Genomic DNA, 23,572 nt, shown 5'->3' with positions numbered 1-23,572 from the left:
TGCTGGGGCATGAGCCACCACACCCAGCCATTATTAAGAGTTTTGAAATCCAGAGCTCCGACCCCTGTCATCCATCAGCCTCTGTTTTGATGCCTTGATTGAGAATTTGGAGTAACCAAAACAGTTTCATGGAAGGAAAGATTCAACTGTAACTTTAGTGATGAGGATGAGCTCATTTTTCTTACTTCTTATTCATTTATCCACGTGGTATGATTTGGGTAGTATGTCTATTTTTTTTTTTTCTATTTTTTAACCCACCACATGGGAGTATGAAAGAACCAGAGAAAAAACTATCAGGCCATGTTGGATGTACAAGCTGAGTTACACAGTAGGTTTTTCATAAATATTTGACGAAACTTGTGGATCTCTCTTGTTCAGGGGATAATTTCATGAGCAATTCTAGATACATTCTACACACTAGATAAATGAGTATAACACTGCTGCCAAGGTGCAATGATTTTTGCTTATTAAATATTGATCAATTAGATCTGATTCATCATGACTATGTATTTCTCTTTCTTTTTTGTTAGTAAGAAACAAGTTTTCTATTTTATCATAATTTTCATTCTCATGGGATTTTACCTATCAAGCCGAGTTTCTTCTTCTAAAGTAACAGCCCTATCATTATTACCTTAATTATTAGCAAGTTCAGCATAGAATTTTTCCCTGGAGAAAACATTAAAGCATTGGAGAGATTGATAAGCAATCTGTGTGTGGTACTGTGAGATAAATACTGCCTGAAGCAGTAGAATCAATATAAAAACCTTTCGAGGTTGTTTCAATTACTAGGGTGCCATATGCAGTCATGCCTTGCTTACTATTCTCCATCCCAGGTCTGCAGAGTCAGGGTTAGCCTTTGTGATATGGTTTCTTTGAAGGGGCAGAGTGTCTCTGTAAAGAAGGATCAGGTAATCAAGAGCATTTAGACTTTTGCAGATTGCTGCAGGTGGCTCTTCAAGAGCTGCAGGGGGACCAGGAAAGCTGATAAGATAGTTCTTAGTTGGAACAGGCTTTCAGAAACTCTGCATGCAACATGCACAACCTTCTGGTTTCATTTAAAGGCGTTAATGTTGTGAGGGTTATTATTCTTAGCTGACACAGAATGGATATTAGGCAATCAGACCCTGAATGTAGGTGTGTATGAAGAACAGGGAAAACCAGCTGCTCATGGGGATGGGAAAGCTGAAAGAAGGAAAACGTTTTTGGAAAGATAATACTTAAAACCCAATTGAAAATGCTGATCAAGCCAGGCGCGGTGGCTCACGCCTATAATCCCAGCACTTTGGGAGGTTGAGGCGGGCAGATCACCTGAGGTCAGGAGGTCAAGACCACTCTGGCCAACATAGTGAAACCCCTTCTGTACTAAAAATACAAAAATTAGCCAGGTGTGGTGGTGGGCATCTGTAATCCAAGCTACTCTGGAGACTGAGGTAGGAGAATAGCTTGAACCCAGGAGACAGAGGTTGCTGTGAGCCGAGATTGTGCCATTGCACTCCAGCCTGGGTGACAGAGCCAGACTCAGTCAAAAAAAAAAAAAAAAAAAAAAAAAGAAAGAAAGAAAAAAAGAAAATGCTGATCAAAAATAAAATAAAAAAGAAATGGCTGGTAACAGTTATGGGTCTGGGATTTTCTTTACTTACAAATAGACCAACTCACAAATATGGCACCTCTTTTTGTTAGTGAATGTTACTTCTGAACCCCAAGGAAATTATCTACTTCTGGACTAGAGAGTGTATTTTAAGAATATACGTTACTTTTTTTTTTTTCTTTTCTTTTCTTTTTTTTTTTTTCTGAGACGGAGTCTCACTCTGTCACCCAGGCTGGAGTGCAGTGGCGCGATCTTGGCTCACTGCAAGCTCCGCCTCCTGGGTTCACGCTATTCTCTTGCCTCAGCCTCCTGAGTAGCTGGGACTACAGGTGCCCGCCACCACGCCCGGCTAATTTTTTTGTATTTTTAGTAGAGACAGGGTTTCACTATGTTAGCCAGGATGGTCTCGATCTCCTGACCTTGTGATCTGCCCTCCGTGGCTCCACAAAGTGCTGAGATTACAGGCGTGAGCCACTGCTCCCAGCCATGTTCCTTTTTTTAGAAGGAATCACTCAGTTTGAGATCTTTCTAAGTTTGTGACCAATGAGAACCAAGTACCCACATGGATGGGGTTAGACGTGAGGATAGCTGAGGGACTGGAAATTGGTAAAGGGGGTTTTACTTCTTAGCCTTCAATAAAAATTCATTTCTAAAATGTCGTAAGTCTCTAAGAGAGGCCTAGGTTTCGGCTGAATTTCATAGAATGATTCTTCAACAGAGTCAGGATAATATTGACATCAGCTTCCTTGATAGTTAATTCTTTTCTTTTTTTCCCAGGAGGGAAGAATAAAAAAGGAACAAAGTAAATTCATAAAGATAAAATGCTAGCTCTACTTGAGTTCTAGTCTTGGAGGCAAGCAGAAAATCTAATTCCACATGAACCATTTTTTAAAAAAAAATTTAGACAGCATCTTGCTCTGTTACCCAGGCTGAAGTGCAGTGGTGCGATCTCGGCTCACTGCAATCTTTGCCTCCTGGGCTCAAGAGATCCTCTCACCTCAGCCTTCCGAGTAGCTGGGATTGCAGGCATGCACCACCATGCCCAGCTAATTTTTGTTTTTTTTAGCAGAGAAGGGGTTTTGCCATGTTACTCAGGCTGGTCTCAAGCTCCTAGACTCAAGCGATCTGTCTGCCTCACCCTCCCAAAGTGCTGGGATTACTTACAGGCGTGAGCCACCATGCCTAGTCCCCAGGTGAAACTTTTAATATTGGTGTGGACTTGGCATGCGAATCCAACTCTTTGAGCCTCAGTCTCCTCATCTGTAAAATGGGACTGATAATCTCTACTTGTGAAGTGAGACAATGGACATGAAGTTTCAAGTACAGTAGGCCCATAGTAGGCACTCAATAAAAAGGTAGCCATATTGATTCTCCTGAACTTTCCATCCCGCCTCCCTCTGCTCCCATTGGCTTCCTGAGGAAATGCCCTTCCTCTGCAGGCTGCTCTTGCTCTCCCCTCACCTGTGGTGTCCTGGCAGTCACAGCACTCCTGGGCACTGGGGGGATCGGAGGTGTTGCAGCAGTGGAGGCAGCGGCTGTCATCCGTGTGCAGCACCAGGTTGGCGGGGCACAAGGTGCAGTTCTTGGCTCCTGGTCCCTTGCATTCCATGCAGCTCTCATGGCATTTTTCACAGTTAAACTTCTCTCCCTGTTAAGAGCAATCAAGAGTTTCCTTTTGAGTGCAGAGGGATTAATAAGGCACTGGAGTTCCCAGATGGTATTTCATCTTGTCTTCATAAGGAGGGAGGTGTGTGGGGGACAGCAGAAGGATGGTGTGTTCTGAGTCCATTTTACCTATGTTGGGTGAAAGAACCAACTGTCTGTGATGGGGTGGAATCATGGCTGGGCCCTGCCCTTTGAAATCTGCTAATAACAGTGGGAGAACAGACGTCTGGAACAGTTTGGGTTAGAAGCTGACAGCTCCTGTGCTCAAGGACAGCTCAGGTCAAGGACTAGTTTTGACTGGCCCACACTGTTGACTTTCAGTTTAAAATATTTTGCATTCATTTCCCACATCTCAAAAGTGGGATATTTCACATGTAAATTCGTTCCTAATTTCTCTTTAGAAACTAGAAGACCTCTCAACACTGGATTCATCACTCCCACGTGGCGATGGTCCCCCCTTTCCACTCTTCTATTTGACACAATCCCCAGCACTTGCTATTATGTCACCAACATGTAGGTGATACATCAATTTCCATTTTCCTTCAAGCATCAAGCTTACACTGTGGTTTTCTTTAACCTAGCATTTATGTTAGTGACCTGCTTGGCCTCTGTGGTTACTGGATTATTGTGGTCTGGCCCCAGAATAATATAGGTTGTGGCTGTGTAGCTCAAGTAGTTAAATCTCTTTGGGAAGAGAGTGGAGAGATGAGAAGAAAGTGGCTTCCCTCCCAACAAGTTGCTCCTTGACTGGTGCTGGAAACGTGGGTTAGGGAAGATCCTTCCTATTTTATTTCTGTAACTTTGGAAGTATGGTATGACAGAAAAAGAAGAAGGAATGGAAATTGCTTTTGTTGAGCACCTTGGCATGTTTCAGGCACTGACAAGGTGCCTTCTCAGCTGTTATTATTTCATTGAATCCTGCATCTCACATATTATCTCATCCTTCAGGTTTAATCCCAGCTTTGTTACTTACCACTCATATAATTTTTTTTTTTTTTTTGAGACGGGCTTACTTTGTTGCCCACACTGGAGTGCACTGGTGTGATCAGGTTCAAGCGATCCTCCTGCCTCGGCCCCACAAATAGCTGGGACTACAGGCATGCGCCACCATGTCCAGCTAATTTTTTTTTTTTTTGTATTTTTTGTAGAGATGGGGTTTCACCATGTTGCCCAGGCTGTAATCTTTAACAAATTATTTAACCTCCTTGAGCCTCAATTTCTCTAAACTGTAATGAGGGCTGTTGCCAGAATTTAAAGAGCACTCATGTAAATACGTTAGTTTGTGTTAATTTCATCATGGGGAGATTTACTTCTTTTCTAAAATTTGAAAACATAATCAAGAAATTTGTGGTCTTGCCAGGTGCAGTGGCTCACCCCTGTAATCCTAGCACTTTGGGAGGCTGAGGTGGGTGGATGACTTGAGCTCAGGAGTTTGAGACCAGCCTGGGCAACATGGTGAGACCCCATCTCTACTAAAAATACAAAAAATTAGCTGGACATGGTGGTCAGAGGCATTTGAACCAGAGCAACTTCATCTTGAATAGGAGCTGGGTGAAATAAGGCTGAAACTTACTGAGCTACATTCCTAGATGGTTAGGCATTCTAAATTACAGGATGAGATGGGAGGTTGGCACAAGATACAGATCATAAAGGCCTTGCTGATAAAACAGCTTGCAGTAAAGAGCCAGCCAAAACCCACCTAAACCAAGATGGCAATGAGAGTGACCTCTGATCGTTCTCACTGCTACACTCCCACCAGCACCATGGCAGTTTACAAATGCAATGGCAACATCAGGAAGTTACCCTATATGGTCTAAAAAGGGAAGCCATGAATAATCCATCCTTTGTTTAGTATATCATTAAGAAATAACCATAAAGATGGGCAAGCAGCAGCCCTCACAGCTGCTCTGTCTATGCAGTAGCCATTCTTTTATTCCTCTACTTTCTCAATAAACTTGTTTTCACTTTACTCTATGGATTTGCCCTGAATTCTTTCTTGTGTGAGATCCAAGAACCCTCTTTTGGGGTCTGGACTGGGAACCCTTTCCAGTAGCATCTTTCTGGTGACCACGGAAGTGACAATAGCGAGGAAACCCCCAACCCAAAGTCTAACTTTGGGTAAGTAGTGTAGACCAGTGACATGGTAGTCCGAGCTATTCAGAAGGCTGAGGTGGGAGGATCACCTGAGCCCAGGAGGTCAAAGCTGCAATGAGCTGTAATTGTGCCACTGCACTCCAGCCTGGGTGACAGAGTGAGAGACCCTGTCTCAAAGAAAAAAAAAAAATTCATGGTTTCAGAAAATCCATGGCAAAAGAATCTCCTTGGCAAATGAATCTCCTTCCTTCCTCCCTCCCTCTCTTCCTCCCTCTTTCTTTCCCTTTCTTTCTTTCTTTCTTTCTTTTTCTTTTTCTTTCCTCTTTCTTTCTTTTCTTTCTTCTTTCTTTCTTTCTTTCCTTTTCCTTTTTCTTTCTTTTCTTTCTTCTCTCTTTCTTTCTCTCTCCTTCCTCCCTTCCCTTCCTTCTCTCTCTCTCTTTCTTTCTTTCTTTCTCTTTCTTTCTTTCTTTTCTTTCTTTCTTTGCTTCTTTCTTTCTTCTTTCTTTCTTTCTTCTCTCTTTCTCTCTTTCTTTCCTTTCTTTTTCTTTCACATCAGGGGGTTTTCTGGTAGAAACCAGAAATTCTAAAGAGCTGTAACACTGCAAATGAATCCTTCTTAATACACTGTGAAGGAGTAAAGGAAACAAAAGACCAACATTAGCTGTGTGGTTCCTATGTTATTCACACGTTTCTGCTTAGACCAGAGAGAAGTAAGAGAGAAGGTAGTTTGTATTCTGACATAATCTTATGTTGACTGAAACTTCTATGGTGATGAATAACAAATGTAGAATTCATTCTGAGGCCCTCACGACGTAACTTCCCCATTATCTTAGATCTTCTCGGTTCCTTTTGAGTAAAGCTAAGGCTACAGGTGGGTAGCACCATTATTCCATGATGCAATGGTAGAAGATTTTAAAATATTAAACATACACTATTTCTATAGTATGAGAATTTTGGGACATTTTGATTGCCCAGAATGACATGCAGGAAGTAAGCTCATGTTTCCCTCCAGAAAGAGCAGAAGGCCCAAGACCCCCAGCCCTCCATACCTCTCCCACTCTGTATTCCCCAACAAGACAGTCTGAGGTGCAGATCCCTCCCATGAGGTGGTAACTCCACACACAGGATAAACAATTCAACGCTCCTTTTCCTGAAAGAGAAAACATTCTAAGTTATGAGATTGACCTTAGATTTCAACCTCTGTCTTTGTTCCGGAACACTTAGGAACAAGGAATATGTCAAGTAAATTGAAGCAGAAGGGTGAATTGATTGAGGATATGAAAAAGAAAAAAGTCTCCCACACAAAGTAGAAATTATACAATTAGTTCAATCTATGTAGACTCTCAGTCTGAAAATTGAGGATTTGGGGATGACAGATCTTTTATTACAGCAAGAGGAAAGATTTTCAGAGAATGAGAAATCATGTAGAAAGTTTATAAAACCTTTATTCGTTATTCTGCTTATTGTTTAGCTAGTGTGGAGGATGTTACCAGGTGTTTGGAGGACTGCAATACTCAGTGCATAAATCATGAATAGACAGTTTCTAATTGAGAAATGGCACTAAACTTGGCACTTAAAATGCTAGGGCTAAAAGGACTCAGCAGATCATTTTATTTGGTGGTTCTTAATTTTGGGGTGGTGATGATGGTGATACATTTCTTTGAAATTCTCTTGAAAGCTGTAAGTTTTCTTCTCAGAAATTTGACATCTTACTTATTTCTCATTTTAAAAATATTGATAAGTGAAAACTAAGGCCCAGACATGTAATGTCACCTATCCAGGGTTACATAGTGATGGTCAAGATTCAAATTCATGTTTGTTGACTCATAATCCATTGATCTTTCTTTCTTTCTTTTTTGTTTTGTTTTGTTTTTTTTTCAGATGGGGTCTTGCTATATTGCCCAGGCTGATCTCAAATTCCTGGACTCAAGGGATCCTCTTGCCTCAGCCTCCAAGTAGCTGGGATTATAGATGCATGCAATTGCGCCTTGCTGAGGTGCTCTTTCTACCACATATCTGCCTTAGCACATGAGCCACCAAATAGAAGAGGTCTGAATCTGCAGCCTCTGTTTCCTGTGGAGGCAATACTCTTATCTCCTAATTCAGACACCCCAAAAAGGACTGATTCAAACATTTCTTCTATGCAGGTATCAAGGGATAACTTCTGGAAAGTTTGGGGACAGGAGACCTAAATCTAGCTCATTCTGTTGGGAAGTCCTGGACATTTTTGCTGATAATTTTTAAATGGGAGCATAAGATTAATGGGCATAGAATGTGCCTGGTATTGTAAGTTGGAACTTGATATAGGTCTTCCCATCAGAACAATCCTGTAAAGGGTGTTTTTCAAACTTGAAATAGAACCATGGATCTGTCATTTACATTTACAATATAGCTAAATTGATGTTTCATGGCTGAACTGTGAGCTCAATCATTTGTAACGTTTCTGTGGAAAAATAAATTCTGAGCTCCAAACAACAGCTTAGAGAATAAACACCTTTACTACTGAACTGCTTCTTAGGTTGGAAGCTGCCTGTAGTGATATAAATTCAAAACCACTTTATTTTTCTCTTAGCTCTAGCTTCATACAGAATTTCCCACATGTTCTGGAACGTTATTGTGGTCTCTGATGGAAGAATCAACCCTCTCCTATTTCCATTCTTCCTTTTTCCCAGTCTACATTTTCCTAAAATATAGCTTAGATGCCTTACTTCAATTTTTAACATACAAGAGAGTTTTTTTTTAAATGAAGAGAAATTAAGGGTAGATACATGTTCTCACTTAAATGTGGAATCTAAAACAATTGAACTCACAGAAGTAAAGAGTAGAATGGTGGTTACCAGAGGCTGGGGGCTGGGGGGGCTGAGGGGACTGGGGAGATGCTGGTCAAAGGGTATAAAGTTCTAGTTAGACAGGAAGAACATGTTTTTGAGATCTATTATATCTCATGGTGACTATAATTAACAATAATGTATTGTACTTTCAAAATTGGTAACAGAGTAAATTTCAGATGTTCTTACCACAAAAAGGATTAAGTATTTGAAGTGATGGACTTTTTTTTTGTTTGTTTGTTTTTTTGAGGTGGAATCTTGCTCTGTTGCCCAGGCTATATTGCAATGGTGCAATCATGGCTTGGTGCAATCATGGCTTGGTGTAATCATGGCTCACTGCAGCCTTGACCTCCTGGGCTCAGGTGATCCTCCTACCTTAGCCTCCTGAGTAGCTGGGATTACAGGCGCACACCCCATACTCAACTAATATATATTCTTTGGTTTTATTTTTAGACAGAGTCTTGCTTTGTCACCCAGGCTGGAGTGCAGTGGCATAATCTCAGCTCACTGCAAACTTTGCCTCCCAGGTTCAAGCAATTCTCCTGTCTCAGCCTCCTGAGTAGCTGGGACTACAGGAGTTCACCACCACACTTGCCTAATATTTTTGTATTTTCAATAGAGATGAGGTTTCACTATGTTGGCTAGGCTGGTCTCGAACACCTAACCTCAAGTGATCCTCCTTCCTTGGCCTCCCAAAGTGCTGGGATTACAGGCATGAGCCACTGCACCTGACTAAATTTTGTTTATTTTTTTGTAGAGATGAGGTCTCATTATGTTGCCTAGGCTGGTTTCAAATTCCTGACCTCAAGTGACCCACCCACCTTGGCCTCCCAAAGTGCTGGGATTACAGGTGTGAGCCACTGTGCCTGGCCTGATGGACATGTTAATTAGCTTGATTTAATTATTCCACATTGTATACATATTTAATGACATCCCTTTGTACCCTATAAATATATATAATTATAATTTGTCAATTTACAATAAAATAAATTAAGAGTAGAAAACACTAAAAGAGGGGGAACAGTCCATAACTAGGTTAGGTCACAAAATTCCTACCGTAAGGTTGGTTACATTTTCTTTCTTTTTTTTTTTTTCTTTTTATTTTTGGAGACGGAGTTTTACTCTTGTTAGTAGAGACGGGGTTTCACCATCTTGGCCAGGCTGGTCTCAAACTCCTGATCTCAAGCGATCTGCCTGCCTTGGCCTCCCAAAGTGCTAGGATTACAGGCGTGAGCCACTGCACCTGGCCAAGTTTGGTCACATTTTCTAGAAGACTAACAATAAATTGTCTGAGGCCCAGATCCCAGGCAATACCCAAGGGCGCTATGTGTCAGCTTTGGGTGACAAATCAGTCTTCATTTACATCTGTTACACCAATTTATTGCAAAACTAGCACACTTAGGGTACCCAGAATCTTTAGCAAAAGGCAGTTTGTTAATTTCCAGAAGGCTTTCTATTATTTTAAAGTTTAACACCCTACATCTATCATTGCTTCTAAGGTTCTGCAGGAGCTTTGGGACCTAAAAGACAGGCATTTTGTCATTTCTTTAAAACTCAGAGCAGCTCACCATCTGCTCTCCTTCAGACTGAACCCCATGGGATGAATTCAACAAATGCAGAGCAACTTCTGGGGTCTGTTCATGGGCCCCAGTCTACACAGAAAGATGAAGCTTTGGAGAGTTAAGAGGCTTTGGTTACTCAGCCTGCGTTTTGATTCCAAACCATTTTATGAGGAGAAGAAACAATAACACAAAATCAAAAAACAAAAATGAAAAAAAAATAGAAAAAATAAAATTTTATGCAGAGGATAAGTAAAAAGTTAGGTGTGTGAAGGCAAGGAATGAGCTAATTATGGAGGTATCAGTTACAGAGAAAGGTACATATTAAGCCTGAGTGTGCTATGTTTTCCTGCTCCACCCCTCCTTCCACACTTTTACATATTTTTCTTTTGTAACATCCTAAAATTGTTGGGCAGTCCAAAGTGAATGATATATAATTTAGTTGGTAATTTCTTATGTAGGTTGCTAAATTTTTTCTGATCCTTTCATGCATCCTCATTTCTTACTATGAGAACTAATGACTTAAAAACGAAGGAATTCATCTTTTTTTCTATCTAGTTTATATCCCACGAGAAAAACCTGTTTCCAGATTTTGTATCTATATGTTGCAAAACCAGATGATAGCACAACATTTTCCTAAGCAGCAAGGGACATGTGTGCTATAGTAAAGAAAGGACTGCTCACTGCAAATAATTATATGAAAAAATAACATTAAATAAAGAATTAAAATTAAAAAAAATAATGATAGCAGAAAAAATGAGCACCAAAGACAGAAAACTTCAGCTGGGCAAGTTCACAGGTTAACGTCAAATACAGGAGGAAGAGGTACAAACATTCAGGACAGCTTCAAGATTTACCCACTAACTCCTAGTCATCCCTTGAATACAATCTCAAGGATACTGTGTGGATGAACTTTTGAGACTGGGAATGCCCAAAATCATCATCCTTAATTCGCCCAGGAAATCTCAAACCCAACTAAAGACATGTATAGTATTTCTATACTATAAGGCCACAGTAACCAAAATAACATGGTACTGGTACAAAGACAGACACATAGACCAATGGAAAAGAATAGAGAACCCAGAAATAATGCCACACACCTACAACCATCTGATTTTTGACAAAGTCGGCAAAAATAAACAATGGGAAAAATAATCTCTGGTCAATAAATGGTGCTGGGATAGCTGGCTAGCAATATGCAGAAGAATAAAACTGGATCCCTACCTATCACCATATAGGTGATAACTCAAGATGGATTAAAGATTTAAATATAAGACTTTGGCCAGGTATGGTGGTCCATGCCTATAATCCCAGCATTTTGGGAGGCCAGCATGGGCTGATCATTTGAGACCAGGAATTTGAGACCAGCCTGGCCAACATGGTGAAACCCCGTCTCTACTAAAAATACAAAAATTAGCCAGGCGTGGTAGCGCATGCCTGTAGTCCCAGCTACTCGGGAGGCTGAGACAGGAGAATTGCTTGAACCTGGAAGGCAGAGATTGCAGTGAGCCAAGATCATGCCACTGCACTCCAGCCTGGGCAATGAAGTGAGACTCTGTCTCAAAAAACAAACAAACAAAAAATACGAAAATAAGCCAGAGGTGGTAGCATGCACCTCTAGTTTCAGTTACTTGAGAGGCTGAGGCATGAATATCACTTGAACCCGGTAGGCGGAAACTGCAGTGAGCTGGGATTGCGCCACTGCACTTTAGCCTGGGTGACAGAACTTTAGCCTGGGCGACAGAGTGAGACTCTGTTTCAAACATAAAATAATAAAATAAAATAAAATAAAATAAAAAAAATAAAATAGATGGGAACAATAGACACTGGGGAATACAAGAGCAGGGAGAGAAGGAGTGGGGCAAGGGTTGAAAAACTACTTATTGAGTACTACTCTCACTACTTGGGTGACAGTTATTTATACTCCAAACTTCAGCATCATGCACTATACCTTTGTAACAAATCTGCACATATACCCCCAATTCTAAAATAAAAGTTGAAAAAAATGTATTGTTTTTCAAACTGTGCTTACAATATCATGAATCATTTCTCTAATCCCCACAATCATCTTCAAAGGCTGGTGTTGTCTTGTTTTGATTAGTTGATGGTAAGAGACATTAGCTTACCTAATGATGATTGCCTAATGTTAATTAGGACCCAAGTGCCCCCAGTGCACTGCGCCGCCCACTGCACAACACTAGTGGGCTGGAATTAGGGTTGTCAGATTTCGCAAATCAAAATACAGTATTTTATTGGGCAACCCTAGTTGGAATAAAGGTCCCACACATCCAATAATGATGATAACAGAGGTAACTTCAACTTTTCAAAACACCAAATAGAAAGCCAATATTTACCACCATATGGCCAATGACAATATCAGCTTTCCACCACTCCCATCCCACCCCCAATTCAGTGTATTTTCTCATCTGTTATCTAATTCCAGTTAGAAGTTTTAAGTGGTAACCATATATGTCTCTGGAATGAAAAAGAGATAACAGATTAATGATTAGTTAATGCAGTTTGATTGGAAGGCTAATTCTTTCATGGGCTGGAGTCAGTTGTGAATGGGCACAGACTGGGAACCATGATATGGTAGAGTTTTTATGGAGTTGCTTTAGGGGCTTCCTGGGAATGGTGGGGAGGGGAGCGTGGAGAGGCATCAGATGGGGTTCTGGGGTGGCTCCTCTGCTCCCACCTGAGCAGCTCTGCCTGGATTGGTTTACCTAATAGGATTCGGCCTCAGATTTTATCTGAGGAAGGTGGCCACTGCTAAAATATCATTTGAAACCATTACTCTAGATTATTACTGTAGTGTCCAATACAGTAGCCACTAGCCACAGGTAGCCACTCAGCAGTTGAAATATGGCTAGCGCAACTTGAGTTGTGCTGTACATGTAAAATAACCATTGGACTTTCAAAGACAGTACAACACACATAACACATCTCAGTAATTTTATGTAGATTACATGTTCAAATGATAATATTTTGGATAAATAAAGTGTACAATTACAATTAATTATACTTGTTTTTTTTTTTAAACATGACTACTAAAAATTTTAAATCACATTTTATTTCTACTGGACAGTGCTGCTACACCACTAAGAACAATTACACAAATTAAACTAGCCTGGTCTGCAGGGACCTTGGCTGTCTTGTTCATAGTTGTAAAACATTGCGCCTTAAGTAAATGGATGAATGAAGACACAGAGTACTAAGGGAACATAGAATGAAGGGTCTAGGGGAGGTTTTCTGGAGGAAGTGATGACTCTAATGGATCAGAAAGAGGTAGCCATGCAGAGTAGGCTGGAGAAACTATTCCAGAGAGAGGGAAAGTGGGTGAGGTTGGCTCAGGTTTATAGTAACTAATTATGCCCTGATTAGAGGATGGGAGAAGAGATGGTAAGAGATGAGGCTGAATATGAGAAGAGCTCTGTGTTGAAGGGCCTCATACGCAGACATACTAAATTAAAATTCTATCCTGGCCAGGCCTGGTGGCTCACACCTGTAATCCAAGCACTTTGGGAGGCTGAGGCAGGCAGATCACTTGAGGTCAAGAGTTCAAGACCAGCCTGGCCAACACGGTGAAACGCCATCTCTACTCAAAATACACACACACACACACACACACACACACACACACACACACACAAATTACCCAGGTGCAGTGGTGTGTGCCTGTAATCCCAGTTACTTGGGAGGCTGGGTCAGAATAATAATTTGAACCCAGGAAGCAGAGGTTACAGTGAGCCAAGATCATGCCACTGCATGCCAGCCTGGGTGACACAGCAAGGCTGTGTCTCAAAAAAAAGATAAAATTCTGTCCTAAGGTCAGTGGAGAGTTGTTTTTTAAGTGGAGATGTATCATTATATTTGTTGTATAAAGAGATCAGTCTAAGAGCATACAGAAGACTGGCTTATTATAGAGTGACTAATGCTAAAGGTAGGAAGACCAATTAAATAAATAATTGGTAAACAATTCAAACAATGAATGATGAGTCTGAACTAAGGCAGTGACACTAGAATACCAAGAGAGGGCAGATGGAATTAGGAGATATTTAAGGAGTAGATTTGGCAGGATTTGTGGACAAATTGAATGTGGGGATTGAGAGAAGGGGAGGAGCAGAGGGTAATGGCCAGGTTACTGTCTCAGGCAATTGGGTGAATGGTGGGACCATTTATCCAGATAGCGAGCACAGAACAAGTAGTTTGGGAGTCGGGTGAGGAGTTGGAGATGTCTGTTGAGCATCCAATTAGAGATACTAAGTCAGCAACTGGATGTATGGAACCGGAGCTCAGGAAAACCATTTGGGAAAAGAAGCAGATTTGGAGACACCAAGGCACAGGTAATATTGGAAGCCACCTTAAACTTGGAGATGGCTATATTCACATGTACTTGGGAAGAAGTTATTTTAAAATATAATGTAATCAAGATACTTTTCAGGAATTTCAGCTCAGTGGCTAGACAGCAAACGTGCTGATGGTCTTCTCCGTGTGGGGGAATACCTGATTTCTCATCTTGTTTTCCCTAATTCTTGGCGTTTGTATATCATCAACATATTGCCTCAAGATGAATCATTTTGGAAGGGGGAAAAAAAAGAGGATTAGAGGCAGGCTCTAACAGGTTGGCCTTTGCTTATTTCATCCACAAGTCTTAAGTATCCCTCCTGCCATCCCACAAGGCATTTGGATTAGTAGAGTGAGGCTGGGCAATAATTTAGGGTACGATCCTCTTCTAAGAATCTGATTATCCATTAGTAACACATATGCATTAAAATAATATTTTATAAGCTCAGGTTCTGACATCCCATTTACTTTAAACATAATGAAATTATAGAATAAATATAAAGAGAGGAAAACAAAATAAAGATAGATGGCCTTACAAAGAAAATGAAATCTCTTTGGAACACAAAGGAAATATAAATGCAAAATGGCAGTCAGGTTCAAGCTATCCACCTTCTCTGCTCCAGGACTAGAAGTAGGCAATGGTGGCTGACCTTTTCTACCAAAGCTCACCTTTTCTACCAAAATAGGAACTAAAAGTGTTTTACATAAGACCAGAGCCAAAATCCAGGATTAGCACTTAAATCAGGAGTCATGTTGGGACTCTGCCTTCATAGACATCACCTCCTGACAAGATCTCTCCTGAACTGCTGATTGAATTGCTGATGGGATCTGTGCTGTCATCAATATCACTTCCAGGAATACTGGAACATCTTGTTGTGGACTGAGTTTCAGGTTGAAGACAGGGATAGAGTTAATGGAAAAATTTCTAGACTGTGAGAACTAAAGATAAGAGAGGGAGGGAGTAAAGAACCTAAACCAAAATATTTCATTTAAAATGAGCTTAAGACCAGCATTCCAAAGTATATAGATAAACTGAATGCTAAGAAAGATGACAGGCCAGTGCAGTGGCTCACGCCTGTAACCCCAGAACTTTGGGTGGCCAAGATGGGAGGATTGCTTGAGCCCAGGATTTCAAGATCAGCCTGGGCAACATGGTGAGACATCGTCTCTATTAATTATAAAATAAAGTTTAAAAAAAGGATGTCAAACACGATCAACAATTAGAACATGAATTTATCTCAGATAATATTGATTTCATAGAAACATTTGACAAAGTCTTTAAAATTGGTATGTTTAAGATGCTCATAAATAAATGAAGATATAGTATCCATAAATATGTTAAATTATAAGACACAAACAGAAAGATCTAAAATAAAAACGGATGAGAAAAAGAAACAATTAGAAATCTTTTTTTTTTTTTTTTCCTGAGGCATGATCTCACTCTGTCACCCAGGCTGCAGTGCAGTGGCACAATCCCTTGCTCAAGTGATCTTCCCACCTCAGCCTCCTGAGCAGTGGGATTACTGTTGTGTGCCACCACGCCTGACTAATTTTTGTATTTTTTTTTTTTGTAGAAACAGGATTTTGCCAAGTTGCCCAGGCTGGTCTTGAACTCCTGGACTCTAGTGATCCTCCCACCTCGGCCTTCCAAAGTGATGGGATTACAGGTATTAGCCACTGCACCTGGCCAATTAGAACTCTCAAAAGTGAAAATATAGTCACTTAAATTGAAAACAAAAAAAATAGATGAGTTGGATTTTAGACTGAACACAGTCAGAGAACAAGTCAGGGAATGAAATGGAGTGCTGAAGAATTACCTAGTATAACTCACATAGAGTCAAAGAGGTAAATTATAAAAGAGTAGGTAGGATACAAAGGAAAGATCAATAAACTCTAAATTGCATTTAATAGAAATTCCATAAAAGGAGGTTGGAGGGGAGAGTGGAGAAACAATATTTGAAGATTTTTTTTTTTTTTTTTTTTGAGACAGTCTCGCTCTGTTACCAGGCTGGAGTGCAATGGTGCAATCTCGGCTCACTGCAACCTCCGCCTCCAGCTTTCCAGCGATTCTCCTGCCTCAGCCCCCCGAGTAGCTGAGATTACAGGCGCCCATCACTATGCCTAGCTAATTTTTGTATTTTAGTAGAGATGGGGTTTCACCATGTTGGTCAGTCTGGTCTTGAACTCCTGACCTCAGGTGACCCACCCACCTCAGCCTCCCAAAGTGCTGGGATTACAGGCATGAGCCACCGCACCCAGCTATCTGAAGATCTTATAGCTGAACATTTTTTAATTTGCAAAAAGACATTAGGAATTTGTTTCCTATACAGTTGTTCATTCAGTGAACAAACACTTAATGAAAACTTATGTTTTACACTTTAGAGTAGAAACAAGGGATATACAATGAATGTAGTATAATCCTTGCCTTTGCTTGAGGGGCTCACAATTAGTAGGAGGGATGGACTTGTTTAATTAAAATGTAATGTAAAATTTGTATGATAAAGCAGTGTATTACAGAATTAAGAAGGAGGAAGAATACTCCTGGGAGGACTAACAAAAGCTTCACAGAGGAGATGAGATGATAAGCAAGCTGAATCTTTAAGTTGAGAGTTCCCTAGAGCATTGAGTCAATAGAAGCATGAAAGAGCATGGCATATTTGATGGCTGCTGAGTGGTTGTGGGTAGTTCTAGCTTCTAGAATACATGAAAGAAGAGTCCTTAAGACATAAGTTAAGGGGACTGCTGGGAAAATCTTAATCACCGTTTAAATATAAAAACATTTAGTGGCCAGGTGTGGTGGCTCACACCTGTAATCCCAGCACTTTGGGAGGTCGAGGTGGGCGGATCATGAGGTCAGGAGTTTGAGACCAGCCTGACCAAAATGGTGAAACCCTGTCTCTAGTAAAAACACAAAAATTAGCCGGGCATGGTGGTGCGCGTCTGTAATCCCAGCTACTTAGGAGGCTGAGGCAGGAGAATTGCTTGATCCTGGGAGGCGGAGGTTGCAGTGAGCCGAGATCGTGCCACTACACTCCAGCCTGAGCGACAGAGCGAGACTCCATCTCAAAAACAAACAAACAAACAAACAAACAAAAAACACTTATTAAAAGTTTATTGAAGTGTAATAAGTAAATGCATAGAATGGAGAGCTATACCATTATAACATATTCATAAATATGATAACTCAGGATCATAAAGATGGGGTTTTCTCCAAAATAAATTCAATGCAATGCCACTCAATATCCAAATACTTTTTAAAAATGAAAGATTTTTAAAAAATGAAACTTGACTGATTACATATTTATATAAAAGAACTAAAAATAGCCAAGGTAATTTTGAAAAGAACAGGTATGTATCTTACCAGCTAATAATATTTTTCTAGAAAGTGTTAACAGTTAAAATATAGAAGTATTTCTTTCTTAAATATTGAGACGCATTCATGGTGATCATATATTTATGGCAAGATGTAGAGAAAAATGAGAAATTTGAATTTTAAGGCAATCACTCTGGCACTGATATACCAGATGACCTGGTGTGGGGGCAAGATTCAGAGTTGGGGTGACCTGCTGGCTGCTTCAAAAGGTGTGATACTAGATACTGAGAATGGAAGATGAGGGTAGTGAGAATGAAAAAGATCTCATTAGGCCACTATTTGGGAAAGAGAAACAACAGATCTTGAAGTTTAGCTTTGTTGGAGGTGGGTGGGATGGGCAGGCAACAGGGGAAGGAGAAGAGTCAAGCAGAACTTCAGAGTATCAGCCTGGGCTCATGGATAGATGGTGAGCCTTAAGGATCTCTGGGACAGACAACTAGGTTTCTGTAAAAGAGGCATGGAGCTTGGGAGAGTTTGAGGCAGAAGTCTCAGGGAATAGTGGGAGTAATGAAAATAAACAAATTCCCCCAGACAGACTCATCAGGTAGAGTAGGAAAATGATGAGTGGACCAACAATACTTCCTCAAGGAGATGATGCCTGTCTCTGGGCCTCGAAGGATGGCGGATGGGCAGGAGCAGCCCAGGTTAGAGGGAAGATGTGGAAGTTAAGAGCGAACAGAGGGCGCTGATGCTGGAGAGGATCACACATGAGGAGGGGAAGCAAGAGGAACCTCCCAGGTGGTGAGAAGAGAGAAAAGGGCAAAGAAGGAAGAAAATCTTTTCATTTTTCTACGCACACATGCAAAATGACAGGTAGATTCTCACCTTTGCATTGATCACAAGTCGGATGGCATCTCTCACAGGTCTGTGTGCTTTGCTCTACATAGTAATGGTCTGGGCAGGAGCGATGACACTCTCCTTTGGAGCGGAGCAGAAAGAAAAATCTATCGCAAGACAGGCAGTCTGTGGGCCGTGGGCCCTGGCACCCCTTGCAGCTCCTGTTGCACCTCTCACACCGGCCAGTGGAGTTGTCTGCATAATATCTGAAACCAAAGGAGAAGAAAAGATGGAATACTAAGCTTTGCTCCTAAATTGGGTGTGGTGGAAAAACATGGTAGTCAGATTTCATTTACAAGCTGAAATATTTAGCCTCTTTACCTTACTCATTAGATTCATTGCTAATAACACTAATGAATCCAATGATTTCCAGTGTTCTTACCTGTAAATTGGGCCAATCCCTCCCCTACTTTTGTAAAAATTAAATTGGGTAACACATATGAAAAGACCTAGTGCTTATCACACCTAGTAGCACCTTCATCGTTGCTAGCTACCATTGCCTTTTTCTACCATGTGCCTCTCCAAATTCATGCTTTAAGTTGTGGTTAGTGGCTGGCATCAGAGAATGGAAGGGTCTTTTTTTTTTTTTTTTTTTAAATAGAGATGGGTGTCTCACTCTGTTGGCCTGGCCACTCAGAGGTACATTTAAAAGATCCATCCAGGCTGGGTGCAGTGGCTCACACCTGTAATTATAGCACTTTGGGAGGCCGAGGTGGGTGGATCACTTGAGGTCAGAAGTTTGAGACCAGCCTGGTCAACATGGTGAAACCCTGTCTCTACTAAAAATACAAAAATTAGCCAGACATGGTAGCATGTGCCTGTAATCTCAACTACTTGGGAGGCTGAGGCAGGAGAATCGTTTGAACCTGGGAGGTGGAGGTTGCAGTGATCTGAGATCATGCCACTGCACTCCAGCCTAGGCGATAATGCGAGACTCCGTCTCAAAAAAAGCGATCCATCTGGCCAGGCACAGTGGCTCACACTTGTAATCCCAGCACTTTGGGAGACCAAGATGAGAGGATGGCTTGAGGCCAGGAGTTCAAGACCAGCCTGGTCAATCAACATAGTGAAACCTCATCTCTACTAAAAGTACAAAGAAACAAACAAAAAGAGCCAGATGTGGTGTGTAGTCCCAGCTACTTGGGTGGCTGAGGCATGAGAATTGTTTGAACCCAGGAGAGTGAGCTGAGAGCACACCACTGCACTCTAGCCTGGGTGACAGAGTGAGACTGTCATAAATAAAATAAAAGATAACATAAAATAAATAAATGCACCTCTGAATTATTCTTCTAATTTGTCAATTAAAAAACAAATTTTGAAACAGGAGGTGACAAGTGTGATATTGACATTTACATAATAGATATAACCTTGTTTGAAAAGATTTTTGGAGGTTAAATATAATAACTATAACCACTATTCATTAAGTTTCTACTAATATGCCTGATAGTATTGCAGGGACTTCATAAACATTATTTCACATTATTGAACCTGCAAATGAGACACTAGAGTGTGGTAGTTAGCACTTGCCCTCTGGAACAAGACTACAGTTTTAAATCCCAGCCACACCACTTATAAGCTGTGTGACCTTAGGCCAGTCACTCAACATCTCTGTGCCTCAGGCTTCTCATCTATAAGATGGGGCTAATCTTAGTACCTACAATTAAACATGTGATTACTGAGAAAGGGATGGGGACCATGATGGGCACATTATAAATAATTAATGTATATTAGTGATAATTATAAATTTTATGATTTATCCTCATAGCAAATCTTATGATTTAGGTATTATTATCCTTATTTTACAGAAGTAAACATTGAGGCTTAGAGAATTTAGACAACTTGCTTAAAGTCAGTTAGTGAAATGAGACCATATGATTTGAGCTTAACTGTTAAACGCTATAACAAAATAGTGCATTAATTGAAGGTAAACAAAGGTTTGCAAGCAAGATAAAAGAGGGTAACAAAATTCTTGCTAAGGATAAACTTCTAAAGGTCATCTGATTCATCTCTGTATCTCTAGATATCAGCACCACTAAACCTATCCTAGAAACCTAAAGGTTCATCTTTGTTTTCTCTGGTGCAACACTACAGGTCCCAATAGGCTTTTTTTGTAGACTAATTCAACTCCATGAACTTGCTGAAAACTCACACCATGCCTAGGTTATGCTGAGCCTTGCTCTGTTTAGCCACCCGTCACTGATCTGAGTGAGCACACTTGAACCTCGGTGACCCAGCCTGTGGTAACTTGAGACTTCCTTCACTTTCTGCAGTTATGTGAAGAACAATGACTACTATGTGTCAATCTATACGACTGAGGTATCTGAGAGACAAGACGATGATGAGCTGAATGGTTGACAAAGCCCACATAAGACTCAAGAAAAGAAACCATCAAGGAAAAGTGAAATCTACGCAGAGCAGAGGGAATACACAGGATTAGAGTCAGAAGATCAAATTTTTACTCCTGGCTCTGCCATGTGTTAGTACTTTCAAGACTTTGGGCAAGTTACTTAACCCCTCTGAGCCTCAGTTTCTTCATCTGTAAAATGGAGAGACTAATAGTAACCTCATGAGATTGTTGTAGAATCAAATCATAATGTAAAGATAGATTGTGAGTGGAAATACCTTGTAACTCTTAAGCAGCATACAAAAGTTTTTTTGCCTAATGTTTTTATTGTAGATTGTTATAAAGATGAAAAGCATCAGTAGGAACTGTGGGAAAGAAAGCTTATCAATTCTAAGTAGGTTTTTAAAATTATCAAGGAGTAATTCTAAAAGAGACAATGAAGAGTTTATTGGATCAGATTAAAAGAGCACAACACCACTGCTTGCTTTGAGGACTCATCTTTTGAGCCTCCCAGGCTTGAAGAGCATAAGCACAAGCAGTAACCTAGGCTTTAAAGAAACTTCTCTGAGTTAAACACCACAATAATTATGTGGGTTGGGATAGGGTGCAGAGAAGAATATGCCTACTTTTCCAAGGCAGAGATTTAACATACAAGGGTTATGCCAAGCATGTGGAACACTGATTTTACTAAAGGAACAGCTCTCTTATACCTCATGAATATTCCATTTCTTCTTTATTAAAGAGATCTATGGCAACCTGTGCCTCCCCCCACCAGCCCTGGGGAACTTCACACACTGTGGAACAATTGTCTTCTTAATTCCATGGTCTGCATTCTACTTAGATCACAGGATGATCAAGCACCCTTTTTGTGTTTGAGAGTATTTACTGACTTGATTTGAGGAAGACAGGATCCAGATCTTTTCAGACACTTACTAGGGTGATGCAGAAGGGCTAAGCCAGGTAGCTTCATCCCTGTTTTTTTTTTTTTTAAGACAGAGTCTTGTTCTGTTGCTCAGGCTGGAGTGCAGTGGTGCGATCTTGGCTCACTGCAACCTCGGCCTCCTGGGTTCAAGCAATTCTCCTGCCTCAGCCTCCCAAGTAGCTGGGATGACAGGCATGCGCCACCATGCCTGGCTAGTTTTTGTATTTTTAGTAGAGACAGGGTTTCACCCTGTTGGCCAGGCTGGTCTTGAACTCCTAACCTCATGATCTACCCACCTTGGCCTCCCAAAATTCTGGGATTATAGGCGTGAGCCACCCTGCCCAGCCTGGCTGGTGTTTTTCAAGAGCTGCTAATGTGTGGCTCTGTGCTGAGTGTTGTAGAAGCAAATGTAAGACATAAGAGGTGTTTTTCTTCCATGAGTTTATAGTTTTCTTAGGAAGAGGCATATAAAAATAAGAATAAACTCTTAAAGTCAGTGATATGGTTTGGCTGTGTGTCCCACCCAAATCTCATCTTGAATTGTACTCCCATAATTCCCATGTGTTGTGGGAGGGACCCTGTGGGAGATGGTTTGATTGTGGGGGTGGTTTCCCCCATGCTGTTCTTGCCTTAGTGAATAAGTCTTACGAGATATGACAGTTTGATAAGGAGAAACCCGTTTCGCCTGGCTCTCATTCTCTCTCTTTGCCTGCCGCTATCCACGTAAGATGTGACTTGCTCCTACTTGCCTTCCACCATGATTGTGAGGCCTCCCCATCCACATAGAACTGTAAGTTGAATTAAACCTCTTTAGTTTGTAAATTGCCCAGTCTTTGGGTATGTCTTTATCAGCCACGTGAAAACAAACACAGTCAGTTTTTCTCTTACTCATCTTATTTATACATACAAAGTACTCATCATGAAATGTGTTAAATAAATAAGTGAATGAATGAGATAAATCAAAATGCAAGGCAGCATATAGCACTACAATAAATGAAACAAGCAGTAACTGCTATAGGACTGAAGAGATGTGTCAATTTGGATGAAAGCATTTGAGGAAGGTCTAAGGTTACAGCCCTTGATTTGGGTCTGGAAACTCCCAGTGCTCTAGGTTATTGATTGGGTAGAAAGAGTCAGCAACAGGCCTATCATCAGTCTTTTACTCTTTACTGGGAATGCCCCGGGGGAAAAAAAGGATATGCTGGCAATCAGACCTTCTGATAACACTAACAGTTCTTCCTAGCAGAAAAATAATAGAGTCCTTATCCGTGAAATGCTTTTAGAAGGATACATCAAGTGTGTGTGTCTAGGTTGTTTATGATAACAAAACCTGTAATTTGTGGATTTATAGGGGACATGACAGGTTGGGGAATTAATGGGGAATAAATGGAGATGTTAATGGAACTATTTCCTTTGTAAATCAATGTTCCACACTCACTGCTCTCCTCACATAAGCAGGTTGGGAGAATGTGAGACCCTGAATTTTAAATCTGAATTAGAACAAGTCCTGAAGCTGAAGAAAAAGAACCTCCATTAATGGTCTTGGGCTTCTCTAAGGAAAGGATGCTTTGCTTCTGCCTTGTGATTGCTGAGACCTTTGCCAAAATGTTTTAATTTTTAGTAACAAGGTCTTGCTCTGTCACTGAGGCTGGAGTGCAGTGGTGCAATCATAGCTTACTGCAGCCTCCAACTCCTGGGTTCAAGTGATCATCCCCTGCCTCAGCTTCCATAGAAGCTGGGACTATAGCCTCATGGCACCATGCCCAGCTAATCTTATTTTAATATTTTACAGATGGGGTCTCACTATGTTGCCCATACTGGTTCAAACTCCTTGCCTTAAGTGATCCTCCAGCCTCAACCTCCCACGTAGTTGGGATTACAAGCATGAGCCACAGTGCCCAGCTGCCAATATGCTTTGAATTATCAGTGAGGACTGTTGCTGAGGAAGATCAATTGCTCAGGTGAGTCTGGCTTGACAATCTGACCCTTTGTGTTAATTCACTGTGTCACTCTGCCTC

The 23,572-nt window shown here is 40.9% G+C and overlaps 1 protein-coding gene across 2 annotated transcripts in view; it reads right to left on the bottom strand.

Moving 5' to 3' along the window:
• The window catches only part of PCSK5 (proprotein convertase subtilisin/kexin type 5), a 465,201-nt gene that overhangs the window by 5,698 nt on the left and 435,931 nt on the right, over positions 1 to 23,572 (bottom strand). For both annotated transcript variants that reach the window (XM_032164318.1, XM_032164319.2), the window contains 3 exons: positions 18,277 to 18,494; positions 6,397 to 6,497; positions 3,050 to 3,236 (listed from right to left, as the gene is read on the bottom strand). In XM_032164318.1, coding sequence (XP_032020209.1) covers positions 3,050 to 3,236; positions 6,397 to 6,497; positions 18,277 to 18,494 — 506 coding nt within the window. The remainder of the gene's footprint in view (positions 1 to 3,049; positions 3,237 to 6,396; positions 6,498 to 18,276; positions 18,495 to 23,572) is intronic.

The sequence above is a fragment of the Hylobates moloch genome, unplaced genomic scaffold, assembly GCF_009828535.3.
Source record: "Hylobates moloch isolate HMO894 unplaced genomic scaffold, HMol_V3 SCAFFOLD_10, whole genome shotgun sequence".
Lineage (NCBI taxonomy): Eukaryota > Metazoa > Chordata > Mammalia > Primates > Hylobatidae > Hylobates > Hylobates moloch.
This window is presented reverse-complemented; position numbering and strand designations above follow the sequence as displayed.